Genomic DNA, 14936 nt, shown 5'->3' on the forward strand with positions numbered 1-14936 from the left:
TTCAGTTTTGGTACACTTTAAAGTGTTTAGTTTGATAATACAATAACAAGATATTAGATATCCTAACCAAAAAAAAAAAAGGTAATTTTAGCTCAAGTAATTAATTTATATTGTTTATACAAACTCGTTTATTAGTATTTTAATGTTCAGAAGGTACCAAGTACAATAGAGTTTGCTTGCTGTTGTGTTATTACTAAGTACCAAGTACTATATATTTTCATGCTTATGTACTGTATTTCATATTTTGCCATTGTAAAATTCGAATGTTTTAAACAAAGCCTATTAGTGCTGGCTGACACTAGTTTATTACTCCTTATTCCTTTTTCTTTATTTTTTGCACCCTTAATCTTTCGTCCTACTCTTCAAACTTATCCTTTTCCACTCCTCCATTTTGCATCCAACAGTTATAAGGTCGGGTTATCCAATCTCTTGCTGTGCATTTACCTTGTGTTTCTGGGCATTTAGTGCCGGTTTGTCAATGAATGCTAATCAGTCTACTTCGTTTTGGAAACAGGTCCATAAACTTCCTACATATTAACAAAACACTGTAGGAGACTGCATTGAAAAGATCAATCCGATATAGTGTAAATCGAAACACTGTTATTAATTTTCTTCTCTAAACCCACCTCTTCCAGATCCAAAAACAAAATTATAATTAATTAAAACGCAGTCCACCCTCATCGAGCCTCCAGTCTAAATTCCTGCATGGAATCTTTTGGAGGATGCACATACCAAATACCACCCCTTCATTATTTGTTCCTATTCATTAGGGGTGGTCCCCTGATCCGATGCCTCCTACGTGGTACGTGGGCGTGGTCGGGAATTCATCAAAATCTCTAGGAAACTATGACGATTTAGGGGTTCCAAATGCTTATTTAATCGATTTTAAAGTTATTAATAGATATAAAATACGAATAATTTTTTCTTCCCGACGACTTGTGTTTGTTTTTTTTTTCTCCCGTTGGGGGTGGGGAACCAGCTCTCCCGACGGTTCCCTACCCTCGGTCCCCACTGTCTTCGTCCGTGCTTTTCATTTTTCCTTTCTTTACATTTTTGTTATCCTCCTCCTCTTTTTTTTCATTCTTTTATTCAAAACTGTGTTAGTCATGTTGCTTAAAAGCTTAAAATGTTTTTTTTTTTCTTTTTAATTAATAAAAGAGAATTTGGTTTTCAATTGAGGATGTAAACGAAAACATAGAAATCTGGCTCAATAAAGATTTGAACTTTAGACCCTGACATAGAATGTAGGTGCTGTGTTGCAAGAACCATAAGACATAATCTGTTTTGAAAGTGCGTTGTAATAACATCTTATTATAGGGAAGTAAACATTGTTTATCTTTATTATTGTCAACGTATTTAAACATTGATATATGCCCACTGATGTTTAGGTCTACAGTAAGATACTAAATTTACACTTGGTAGTAGTAGTGACATGGCAAGATATGAATCAGATATTAATGGTTTGTTGCAATTTTATATATTTTAGGTGTAATGTTGATGTATTTTAGGAGCATTAGTATTGTTATCCTCCAAAAGATATGCATTTCCTTTTTGAAGTTTGCTTTCTATGGTAACTTTCAGTGAATGAAGTATACGCTTGTATTAGCCAAGAAATAAACTAGTCTACTATGTGTAGATTTGTGAGTCTTGATTTTACGTCGTTATCGTTTTACATTTTATGTTTTCCATGTAATATGATATTTCTTTTAGATTTTTTGAAGATTTTTATTTTTTTGTCAGTTTTTTTAATTTTTTTATTGTTTCTTTTCTTTTATTGTTAATTTACACGTTTTACACTAGTTTGTGTGTATAAAAACATATATCATACCTTTTCTATACATTTAAAAACATTTCACTTATAGTCTTGTACAACATTTAAAAACCCTACCTAAACAATTAGAGTAGGCCCACAGTTTAAGAATCTTCAATAACAAAATTAAATATAATCCTTTTTTTAAAACTAAGAACATTGTGATTTACACGCTTTACACTTCTATCTATGTGTGCAAAGCAGATCTCATTTTTTTTTCAAAATATTTAATTCTATATTAACAATTTTAAAATCCCGACCTCAATATTTTGAGTAGGCCTAAAGTTTTTTATTCTCTTTTTGTGGCAATTAACACCACAATTTATTCATCAATATCATCATAAATCATAATAATGAAATATTACGTGACGACGATATGCTGACGATTATGATGATGATGATGATGTGCTTATGATCTACTCTTTGAAAATGTATGCTTTCAAATTTTCTTGTGCATATTTGACTGAACAAAGGCTTGCTAATGTCAAAAAAATCCTTAAAAAATTATTTTGAAATAAACTTGCTCATATTGCAATAACATACAAATTATTATTAGCTTGTGCATAAAAATTATTGAATTTCAAAAATGTATACCCTGATTTTTAAACCCAAAAATTATTATATTTAAAAAAAAATAAATAAAATACTTCCAGTGACTGGAAGTGTTTCTATCATTTTTCGCTGTAAACTGATGGGTTGGAATTTTTTAAATAGGCCTACGCTAATTTCTAAGTTGAATAACTTTTATGTTACTTCAAAATGGGCAAGTTAATTTCAAAAAATATTTTTATGATTGTTTGGTATTTAGCATGGGACAATACATCTTTATGTGTAACCGGTGTAGGTAAAACGGTGCACCTTGCAATACACCCTCTAATTCTGTAGTGGCGCTGGGGTTTCTTCCTATTCTAACATTTTCTTGCGTACTGCTGGCAACAACATAATTAGTTACCTTAATCTGTCAATTAAAAGCATATAGGTCTAAGTACCGTACTCGCGTGAATAAGCGCCCTTCCTAACGTGAGAATTTTCTTAAGCGCCATTTTGAATAAGCACTCCTCAGTTTGATTTTTATTCATTTTTGAAAGCAATATGTGAAAAAAGTAAAAGAAATAAATAAATAAAAGTGATTGTTTATAATTGGATTTTCTTTAAGGAATATTTGACATCCCTTATTTGTCAAATCTAGTAAAACTAAATAAATTCAATTATAACTTTAGGATTGAAATACAAATCTTTATATTCCGAAACCACATCCTGAATATAAAAAACGTAGTCTTTCCTATAGGGTGGGGGTGCCATAACATGGAATAAGTACAATGTTGATATTAATGAGCTGCCTGTATTTCTAAATGTTTTCAAAAAAGAAATCCAAAAAATGTTAACCCGTGATGTATTTTGTATGGTATTTATTTTTGTAATGTCTAATTCGCTGTATATTTTCTGATTTATTTTTTTGTATTTTTTATATTTCCTCACGAACTCGTGGAAGAACACCTCTGGTGAACGAGCTTTTATGTTAAAATTTATCTCGTGAATAAATTAAGATTTTGATTTGATATCATGAATATAATGTGATACGTTTTAGCAAGCCAATAATCCAATCAATACTGAAACTGTGGGTGACATGATTTGAGCTGCGGAGTGGATTCACATTTTCTTGAAAATGAGGATATTTCTCCTGTACAGGTGAGAGCTCCCTGGACAGTATCTTTCAAAATTTCTTATTGCATTTATCTAGTCCTACTTCCCTTTTTTATTTTCCCGACAATGTGCACCATTAGCATCTATGAGTTTGCAAGAAACCCTGCAATGATCCTGCTTATCTCAATCGGCAGATGACAACAAGGTACAAGCTAATCTTTTTCATTCAAAATCCGCCCCTTGAAATTTCCAAGTTCACATAAGAACCCCCTCAATTTTCATCTTTTCACATAAGAGCCCAATCAATTTCCACTCTGTTTTCATAAGCGCCCCGTTTGAATAATTGCCCTTCAAAAAGTTCCAAAAAAAAAGTTCAAAATTTCAAAAAATCTGGCTAACTCGCATCAGTAAAATTCCTCTCAATCGTTCATGGTTGGGGAAACATAGTATGAATCATGTCTAGTGCTTCTATTTGCTTTTAATGTGTCTACTTGGTAAAAGTGAGAAAGTAGTAGCTATTTCCCATTGACCATCTTGAATTTGCCATCTCGGAGTAAAAGAAAAAAGGAAAAAAAGAGCCCCCGTTCCTTTTTTTTTCCAAAAATTAGGGCGAGAAACTACTTGGCCTAAAAAAACATGGTAAAAGAGCTCAAGAGTTTTACCCGTAGTTATCATCGCCTACATATCACATTACTTTGATATATTAAATAAAATAAACGAAACGAACGAAATTTGGTATTTTAACTTTTAAGCTATGGGGAAAATTACAAAAATACACATCCAAAGATAAGACGAATAGCAGTGATTAAATAAATAATAATTATAGTGCCTTACACTAATAAAAGCCTCGAAGCACTTAACAATGATTATATGTAGGGCCTATGTATTTATTTTAATTTAATTATTTTTTTGAAACTATGTTTTTTAACAGTTCACTGTATGTACTGCAAAAGCATATCCTATTGATTGTAGTATGTTCAGTGCGTAGCCCGTACTGGGTTCATTATATTACATTATTAGGCGCACGTATCCATCTCACAGAGCTGTTCGCGTCACCAATTCCACCTGCCGAGAGCAGCATCCTTTTCTGTATTTTCTTATATTATTATTTTTTTTAATTTTTTACTTTTTTAAATAATTTTTTTTTTATAGATTTGTTATCAACATAATTAATGGTGAAACAGGCAAAAACAGGTGCAAAACCTCGCGGGGGTCATCCATCCATCACCACTTTGTCTCGTTACCGAACCTCTTCCTAGGTGGCTCAAACAAAGAAACGGTAAATACATTTTGAAGATTGAAGGGAGGGGATGTTTGAATGGAGCTTACAATGGGGATAATATTGGAGGGAGGGGATGGTTGAAGGTGCTTACAATGCGGGTAGGAAAGCTGAGTATTAAAGGAACTCTGTAACAAGACATACTTGTAAGTTGTAAACATAATTTATGTATTGCAATACAATTATTCAATAATACTCTTGGTGAATATCTCCATGTAATATAGTTGTAGTATGAATTTGTTTTTGCGTTTCAATGGGTGAAGACAATTTTTTTAACTTCTAATCTTAATTCAAATGAGTGTATTGTTCTGTTTTTTGTTTAAGATGTTATTTTTTAATTTGTTGAATTAATGTTATATTGACTTCGTGACTATTATTATTATTATTATTATTATTATTATTAGTCTTTATTGACTAGAATAAAGTTTGTAATGACAACTGTTAGAAAATCGATACAATATACACATCTAGATGTGTATAAGAGATGCGGTTCCACGTATGCCTCAATTATAGAATTGTTGACAGACATGAAAGTACTGCAAGACACTTTGACTTAATTGAGACATTGATTTTTTATAGGTACGAAATTTTCGGTAGCACCCGCTACCTTCATCAGCGTACGAGTATCACTGATAAGGGAAGCAGGTGCTACTGAATATTTCGTACCTATAAAAATCTAAATGAAAAACTAAAATGAAACCTGACACACTTATGGTTTTAACACGTTATTTTATTGATTCTCGTATTATACGCGCAAAACATTGAGGACTATGCTTTTTCGAGACGCAGTCGTGAAAGGGTCCTTTATACACATAGTATCGGGTTTGTTGTAGTTGCTCAGTCTTCACTTTCATGATTTATGTGGTTAGGGCATGAGGCAACAAGTAAGGCATAACTCTTTCTTGTGTGTTATACGCTATCCTGTAAAAGCAACCATCGGCTTTTCTTTGAATTGATTTTGAAATTTTCATCATAAATGTTTTATGTCATACTTATGTGTCTTTAAAATGCACATATTACATCCCAGGAAGTGTTTGTAAGTTTTTATTTTAACTTTAAAATTTCATTGTAGCTAAAACTGGGCAGTGTCAGTAGAACCTTAGCAACTGGTAGATAAGCGGTCACGACCCCCATGATGGAAAGCAAAGACAGTTTGTCTTCTAGGGCACTATAGTTTATCTTCTAGGACACTCTCGTTTGTCTTCAGGACACTCGTTTACAACTTAAGTTACAGCGCTTCAAACACTCGTCACTCTCTTTGGATAACGTTCGCCTGAACATGATTAACTATGGATGTTTTTTCCTGATAAAAGGGGATATGCAATTTTATACGTTGCCAAATCCTTCATGACACTGCTTTTAAAATTCCACTTCACATTGAAAATATCCTGAAAGATAACAATAGTATATTCTTTAACATTCGTAACGGCAATAATAACATTAAAATGCAATTGGATTTCAACACAAAACAATTTCTAAGAGATCTCGCACTTTCGCTATCTCGTAGTTTAAAGAAGGAATAGTTTCGTCAATTCAAAATTATATGCTTATTAAAAATGCACGTAAATTGGAGGAATATCTGCTTGACAACAATGACTCTGAAGGTGCAACGTTGAAATTTCGAGTAAGGTTAAATACCCTTCCTCTTGATATTATGGTAAAATTGCATAATGGTCTAATGACTCTAATGCTAATGAACTCTGTAAATGCTGTAATGTGAACGAGGAAGAAAATATTACTCGCTTTCTTTTAACTTGTCCTGTTCTAAAGGGTATTAGAAATGTTGAAATAGATCAATTTTAACATCAACTCTCCCTTAACGATTTCTCAAGAATTTTTTTGCAATTACAATAATTTATATTATTTTCATAAATAAATTAAATTTTTGATTGACAAAATTCAAAAGACGAGGGTATAGGTCTTCGACGATATAACAAGCACATTGATTATTGGTTTTAAGCAGTCTATGTTAAAAGTTAACGTGTGTATGTGTGATTCAGTATTTCCTGCTTTTGAATGCAGCGCCTTATTTTGATATTTTTAATTTAAAAAAAAAACATAGTAACGAAAACGACTGTACACAACGCCCTCAACGATTTTTAAGATAACCGGAAGAATTATATAGGTTTATAATTTCCATCAAAACGCTAATTATTTTCCGATTTGAACATCGGATTCATGCTTGTCTATAAGTGACTCTACCAAGCAAGTTAAAGGAAAGCAGTAGTGATTAAAAAATGAAATTTTCTTTTGGATTTGTTTTGCTTATATAAGTAAAGTCTTATCATTATTCAGACAGTGTATGTTTTTACATCGATGATACATATGTATGATACTGAAGGTGAAAATTTAAGAATTATCGCAAAATGTACTTTGTCTGCTTGATAACCTTGGCTTCAAGTGCTGGTAAATATTACATTTTTTATGTATTTCGTTAGTTTTTCTTCAGCCAAGACCATAGGTCAACTGCAGTTAAAGAAACAAAAGTTTTATATTAGGCCTACCTAAATGTACAGTTAGGTTTGTTTAAGTTTCATTACATTATAAGAAATTCCATCACAATGCTACTAGTTCCAAGTATTTTCTACTCAATTCATAGAGGCCTCTACGATATTTGCCAGTAGGTCTATCATGGTATGCTTTTAGTTTGATTCAAACTTTTGCTTTAGTTCCAGATATCCTGGCTCAATCATCAACCGTGACAGTGCAGCCTGCTACAGCAAAATTGAATGAAGATGCATTGATAACATATGCATTTTCAACAATCCTACCAGGAGAAAATGTGTTGTACGAGACTTGGTTAAAAAGTGACGCAGATGGTGTACTACTGGGGGATGCTATTATAACGAATATATTAAATACAGAACCTAAAGGTAGATACAGCATAAGTCCTGATGGATACCTCATTATATCTGATGTTGAAGTTAACGATACAGGCTACTACCTATGTAGAGTATCTACATCCTCCGGTGACAACGCAAAAGTGGGTTCTCAAAATTAACAGTTCACTGTAAGTACTGTATTTACACTTTTTTCATTGCTTGCTTGTTGCATGTTCAGTGAGTAGCCACTACTCGGTCTACCGTTTTCCGTCTTAGAAGGCGCATGTATCCATTTCAGAGAGCTATCGGTATTTCCACCTACAGAGAGCAGCAGCCTTTTCTGTAATTGTTTTTAATCTATTTTTACTATTGTTAATTTTTTACTTTTTAAAATAATATTTCGAATATATCTTTATCAATTTAACTAGTGGTGAAAACAGGAAAAAAGTGCAAAACCTCTTGCGGGTCATCCATCCATCCGGACTCTGTCGCGTACCCGAACCTCTTCCTAGGTGGCTCAAACAAAGAAACGGGAAATACATTTTAAAGAATAGAGGGAGGGGCTATTTGTTGACAAATTAATCAAAATAAAGGAAAAGGAAAACTTTCAGTTTTGACTTGAACTCACTAAGAGTAAAAATGCAACGGATGTCCTTGGGAAATTTATTCCACTTGCTTCCCACTGCAGCCTGAAAAAACCTCGATACCAAAAGGATGATATTTTTGTATGTTTTAATAATTTCGTATTTTGAGTAATTTGAACTTCCATTACTGTCAGATCTTGACACACCTAATTTGGAACCAAAAGAGAAAATTCTCAACGAAAATGAAATTGCGACATTTACATGTACCTTATCTGATGGTGTTCCAACACCTATCTCCACTACATGGATCAAAGATGGCGGCGTACTTAATGTGTGTGATACTGCAAAGTATCCACAATTAGATACAACATTAGAGATCAGCAAAGTCAATGAAATGGATGAAGGAGACTACCATTGTCGAGCAGAGAATGCAGCTTACAGTGGGGATGAAGGAAAGCTGAGTAATAAAGGAACTCTGCTACTGTTTAGACCTACATGTAAGTTGTAAACATAATTGCAATACAATTATTCAATAATGCTTTTGGTGAATATCTTAATCCATTTTCTAGTCTTGATCCAAATGAGGGTATTGTTCTGTTTTTTGTTTTAGATGTTATTTCTTATTTTTGACCATTGTTGAATTGATGTTATATTGACTTCATTTTTATATTGACTTAGATTGTTCGTCATGAAAACTCTTATAAAATTAAATAATAAATGTTTGTTAAATGAAAGTGAAATTGCGTTTATTTGTTATTGGAAATACATGTACATTTTTCATCAGCACCATCAACGACACTCGTATCAAGTCTGTCTCTTATACACATCTAGATGTGTATAAGAGACAGGTTCACTGCTACTCGGTCTACCGTTTTCCGTCTTAGAAGGCGCATGTATCCATTTCAGAGAGCTATTAGTGGCGGTATTTCCACCTACAGAGAGCAGCAGCCTTTTCTGTAATTGTTTTTAATCTATTTTTACTATTGTTAATTTTTTACTTTTTAAAATAATATTTCGAATATATCTTTATCAATTTAACTAGTGGTGAAAACAGGAAAAAAGTGCAAAACCTCTTGCGGGTCATCCATCCATCCGGACTCTGTCGCGTACCCGAACCTCTTCCTAGGTGGCTCAAACAAAGAAACGGGAAATACATTTTAAAGAATAGAGGGAGGGGCTATTTGTTGACAAATTAATCAAAATAAAGGAAAAGGAAAACTTTCAGTTTTGACTTGAACTCACTAAGAGTAAAAATGCAACGGATGTCCTAGGGAAATTTATTCCACTTGCTTCCCACTGCAGCCTGAAAAAACCTCGATACCAAAAGGATGATATTTTTGTATGTTTTAATAATTTCGTATTTTTGAGTAATTTGAACTTCCATTACTGTCAGATCTTGACACACCTAATTTGGAACCAAAAGAGAAAATTCTCAACGAAAATGAAATTGCGACATTTACATGTACCTTATCTGATGGTGTTCCAACACCTATCACCACTACATGGATCAAAGATGGCGGCGTACTTAATGTGTGTGATACTGCAAAGTATCCACAATCTGATACAACATTAGAGATCAGCAAAGTCAATGAAATGGATGAAGGAGACTACCAGTGTCGAGCAGAGAATGCAGCTTACAGTGGGGATGAAGGAAAGCTGAGTAATAAAGGAACTCTGCTACTGTTTAGACCTACATGTAAGTTGTAAACATAATTGCAATACAATTATTCAATAATGCTTTTGGTGAATATCTTAATCCATTTTCTAGTCTTGATCCAAATGAGGGTATTGTTCTGTTTTTTGTTTTAGATGTTATTTCTTATTTTTGACAATTGTTGAATTGATGTTATATTGACTTCATTTTTATATTGACTTAGATTGTTCGTCATGAAAACTCTTATAAAATTAAATAATAAATGTTTGTTAAATGAAAGTGAAATTGCGTTTATTTGTTATTGGAAATACATGTACATTTTTCATCAGCACCATCAACGACACTCGTATCAAGTCCCTTCGGAACAAGTACGTATTTTCTTCATTTATACTGAATTTTGTTTTGTTTTATTTACGATTCCAACTGAAATAGAAAATAAACAATGACATAATGTTTACTATAATTATGTGTTAATTTTAGTATCCAATTATTGCTAGGCACCAAACTGACTTCGTTTGTATATTCTCATGATAAAGATGGGATTATTGTTACTGAATACAATATATGATTTGATTTGTGTAGGCCTACTATTATTTCTCCCTTCGTTTATATACACACCATTTGTTATAACCTCATATTGTAATTTGTATTGTATTATGTTAATTCTTAAAATGATAATATATTGATGAAATGACTGATTAATTGAAATAAAATTGATACGTTCTCCAACAATTAAAATAAGTTCAAAACGTTATTCACGTTTCTTTTTTATTATTATTAAATACATCTTCATTACCAACACATTGGACATCTATAGCAAGTATTTCCAAAACGGGTAAGTTTTAATATATTCATATATTTCTTAAATCTTGCATTCATTCATTCACTCACTCATTTATTCATTTATTTTTTATTTATCTATTCATTCATTCATTCGTTTATCTGTCCGCCCATCCATCCATCGACGCATTCATCCTTTCATTTATTTCATAATTTGCTCAGTCATAAGTTCGTTTATTTTTTGTTTGATTTACGCATTTATTCATTCATTTACTATTTTATAATCATGAATGTACTAGGCCCTATTAGAACTACAAATGTTTCAGCACTCCAATATTTCTAATTATTCACGTAATTTGTTTCTGTATTATTTGTTATGATTGACTGAATGATGATATTGATTTATTGATGGATTGATTGGTCGACTCTGTTCTGTTTTTTTCGTTTTAGATGTTATTTCTTATTTTTGACCATTGTTGAATTGATGTTATATTGACTTCATTTTTATATTGACTAGGATTATTCGTCATGAAAACTCTTATAAAATTAAATAATAAACGTTTGTTAAATCAAAGTGAAATTGCGTTTATTTGTAATTTGAAATACATGTACATTTTTCATCAGCACCATCAACGACACTCGTATCAAGTCCCTCCGGAACAAGTACGTATTTTCTTCATTTATAGGCCTACTGAATTTTTTTTATTTACGATTCCAATTGAAATAAAAAATAAACATAATGTTTACTATAAATATGCGTTAATTTGAGTATCCAATTATTGCTAGGCACCAAACTGATGCCAAAACGGGTAAGTTTAAATATATTCATATATTTCTTAAATCTTACATTCATTCATTCACTCACTCACTCACTTATTTATTTATTTATTTATTCATTCATTCATTCATTTATCTGTCCGCCCATCAATCCATCGACGCATCCATCCTTTCATTAATTTCATGATTTGCTCAGTAATAAGTTCGTTTATTTTTTGTTTGATTTACGCATTTATTTATTAATTTACTATTTTATAATCATGAATGTACTAGGCCCTATATGAACTACAAATGTTTCAGTATTCAAATGTTTCTACTTATTCACGTAATTTGTTTCTCTATTATTTTTTATGATTGACTGACTGAATGATGATATTGATTTATTGATGGATTGATTGGTCGACTCGCCTTGTAACACACTTTATGTACATTAAATGCCAATAAAAAGTCAAATAATTCTGCTTTTTGTGAAATTATATAATGATCTATAACACAAATACAATGTTTTATAATACGTACTATCGTTTATTATTATGTAAATATAACTATTATGTTCTGACTATTAGTATTTTGTTTACATAGTAGGCCTACCTCAGAAATCGTCAAGCTCTTATACTGTTTTTGTTGCTGGAATGACGTTTTTAGGTTTCTTTATGGGAATCCTTTTAATTCTGCTTTTTGTGAAATTATATAATGATCTATAACACAAATACAATGTTTTATAATACGTACTATCGTTTATTATTATGTAAATATAACTATTATGTTCTGACTATTAGTATTTTGTTTACATAGTAGGCCTACCTCAGAAATCGTCAAGCTCTTATACTGTTTTTGTTGCTGGAATGACGTTTTTAGGTTTCTTTATGGGAATCCTTTTATCTTCACTTGTATGTGCCGTCCTCTGGAAAATGAGAATTTCAAAAGCACAGGTGCGATACCAGTATCATGTACATACTGATACTGATACAACCTTTACTAAACTGGCGGGGGCTTTTATTTTGGCTAAGATGATAATTATGGCATAGGCTTGGCCTACTTTTATTTTAGTCGGATATAGATAATATGATAACCATAAAGTGATGTCACTGAAGATACCGTAAACTAATATTGGGCCTCATATACAACAATACAACATGTGCACTTAAGCAATACACACAAACCTGACATGCCTCTGAATCGCAGCGTACTAACATTAATATATTAGTGTGGCTATCATACATTATTCATTGGTTAATGTTCCATTAACAAACGTTAATTTTGTTTGTCATGATAAATTATGTCATGGATAGTAGTAGTAACACTAATAAATATGAATTTATATAAAGAGGAAGATAATTTTCTTATTGATTGATATCATTTCATTTAAAGGTCACCGAAACAGCATCCTGCATAGCTTACGAGCTACCTCCGGTAAGAAAGATGATAGGGTATCTCTTCAAAAATCAAACGAAATAGCCTCAATTTTTTACATAACACTGAATTGCTAATTTAAAATAAATAAATGTTACCAATAAGACATTTCAAAATAACTTAAATGCCGATTTGTATACGTTTTAATACTTATAAGTGAGATAGCAACACTCGCTAACATTTACCCCTGGTTTTATGGTAATTCGTGTAAACGATGTTTGCTTAAAGAACAAAAGCGAGTGGGGGATCTAGGAATTTGATATAGAGGGGGCCCGGAGAAAGACGTCATATATTGAGGGTCTATACTACCTCAGTCCCACCATGGTTGGGGCTGAGGTAAGATCATTTATGATCATGGCACCTCTAGATGTTTGGATATGGCACTCTTAGATGCAAAATTTGAGTCGAATTTTTTTTTTTTTTTTTTTTCTTTAAATTTTTAAAAATTTAGGGGAGGCGGAGGGGCCGGACCGGATGGGCCCCCATTGAATTCGCCACTGAAAGCTGATTCAAAGCTCGAAGAAATTACCGTATATATCCACAGGCAACAACGTTTGCTTGTTACGTGAATTTTTTAGTCATCATGTTTTACAATGACGAATGGAACTTGCCACGCTTAAACGTACTGTCCTAGCAATTACAAAGTAGCACCAAATACATCAGGTTCTGCTGAAGAGTTCCCGTTTTATAACTGCTATGCGCTCGAGTAATACCCAAGGCAAAGTGTCTGTCCACTGCTCAGGATTATTTTGCAATAGTTGAGGCTAGCATAATTTTGGTAGCAATCTTTGCACAACAGTTGTTTCAAAATATTGATGGTTTCTTCAACCGTCGCAACAACCGATGCATCTTTTTACTTTTACATGTTTTATACCAGAATAAACACACGAATAAATGTATACCTATAATTTTATCTTAAAGGAAACCGAAGAAACTTCCAGAAATGTCGAACAACCATCGGTAAAGAAAACGCTTGCTATAGTCAACCATTGCTTTATACTTATTCAAATAATTAAAACTGCATGTTCCAACAATACCAAATACAGGATTTTTAACTTAACATTTGTATAATGTAATAATCAGTTATCAAAAAATACGAGCAACACATATAGTCCTGTCCAGACTACCAAACCGACACAGCCTCTTCTATTTCGAAGCAAACAAGCCTACACGGTAGATTTGCACTCAGAGTACTACAGTATTACCGCACGATACCACGTGATACTACCAGTTGCTATCGTTGCAAATTGCGTTCAACCCGACTAACAAACCATTGATCCCACTTTCTAACGTAATTATTTACAGAGCGCCGTTTGGGACACTGCTAATTATGTCTTTAAATAGGCAAAGGTTACAGAAATAATTACGTACCACATAATTATTACTGTCAAACTATTATGTGTACATAATTAATTCTGTTGTTACAGAAATAATTATGTACCAAAGAATTAGTACTGTCACACTATTATATGTACATAATTAATTCTGTGGTTACAGAAATAATGATGTGTCACAGAATTATTGCTGTCATACTATTCTGTGTACAAAATTAATTCTGTGTTAACAGAAATAATTATGTGCTACAGAATTATTACGGTACTTTCTAACTATTCTGTAGTACAGAATCAATTCTGTACTACTTAATTTTGTTTCTGTCACTAGAGAATTATTTCTGTTCTCACTGAAATAATTCTGTCCGAAATATTTCTGTACTGCACAGAATTATTTCTGTCCACTTTCTACGCAAATTAGAAGGTGGAGTTTCTATCTAATATCCAATAAAATCATCCATGTCCAAAACTGTCAAAATTCCTTTGATACTAAGATAGTTTGTGGGTTTTCAGCTGTGTCATACTTGATTGACAGTGCAGTACTTGATATATAGAACACCATTTCTTTTTCCCTCTTGTATTCACAAATACATCCTACTGTATACTTCCATGTGGAAACAAATTCCGTATGATAATGTATTCATTTAAGTGTCTGTTAATTACTATATTATTTTTTAATAGTATGAATGTATTAATACAGCAGTTATATTATTTACATTATTAATTCCTTTAATATGATTTACGAGCACAGTCTACTTCTAGGTGAAAACAAATACTGTAGGCTATATGACAACATTAATTTGTTAGATACCACAGTGCTGCGTATACAATACAGGTCTCTC

The 14936-nt window shown here is 32.2% G+C and overlaps 1 protein-coding gene across 1 annotated transcript; it reads left to right on the forward strand.

The window, feature by feature from the left end:
* Positions 1-6946: 6946 nt before the first annotated feature.
* LOC117104228 lies at positions 6947-7802 on the forward strand. The gene is made up of 2 exons (XM_033244928.1): positions 6947-7139; positions 7403-7802. The coding sequence occupies exons 1-2, from the start codon at positions 7100-7102 to the stop codon at positions 7732-7734; spliced, it is 372 nt and encodes a 123-aa protein (XP_033100819.1). The 5' UTR covers positions 6947-7099; the 3' UTR covers positions 7735-7802.
* The last annotated feature ends 7134 nt before the right edge of the window (positions 7803-14936 follow it).

Source organism: Anneissia japonica, unplaced genomic scaffold (assembly GCF_011630105.1).
Source record: "Anneissia japonica isolate Jap-2015-1 unplaced genomic scaffold, ASM1163010v1 scaffold468_len270531_cov130, whole genome shotgun sequence".
NCBI classification, from domain to species: domain Eukaryota; kingdom Metazoa; phylum Echinodermata; class Crinoidea; order Comatulida; family Comatulidae; genus Anneissia; species Anneissia japonica.

Excerpts from the sequence above, each read along its gene's own strand:
- LOC117104228 (XM_033244928.1), top strand. The coding sequence starts at position 7,100 with ATGTACTTTGTCTGCTTGATAACCTTGGCTTCAAGTGCTG. Across the intron at positions 7,140-7,402 it reads AACCTTGGCTTCAAGTGCTG|TTCCAGATATCCTGGCTCAA; the intron begins GTAAATATTACA and ends CTTTTGCTTTAG.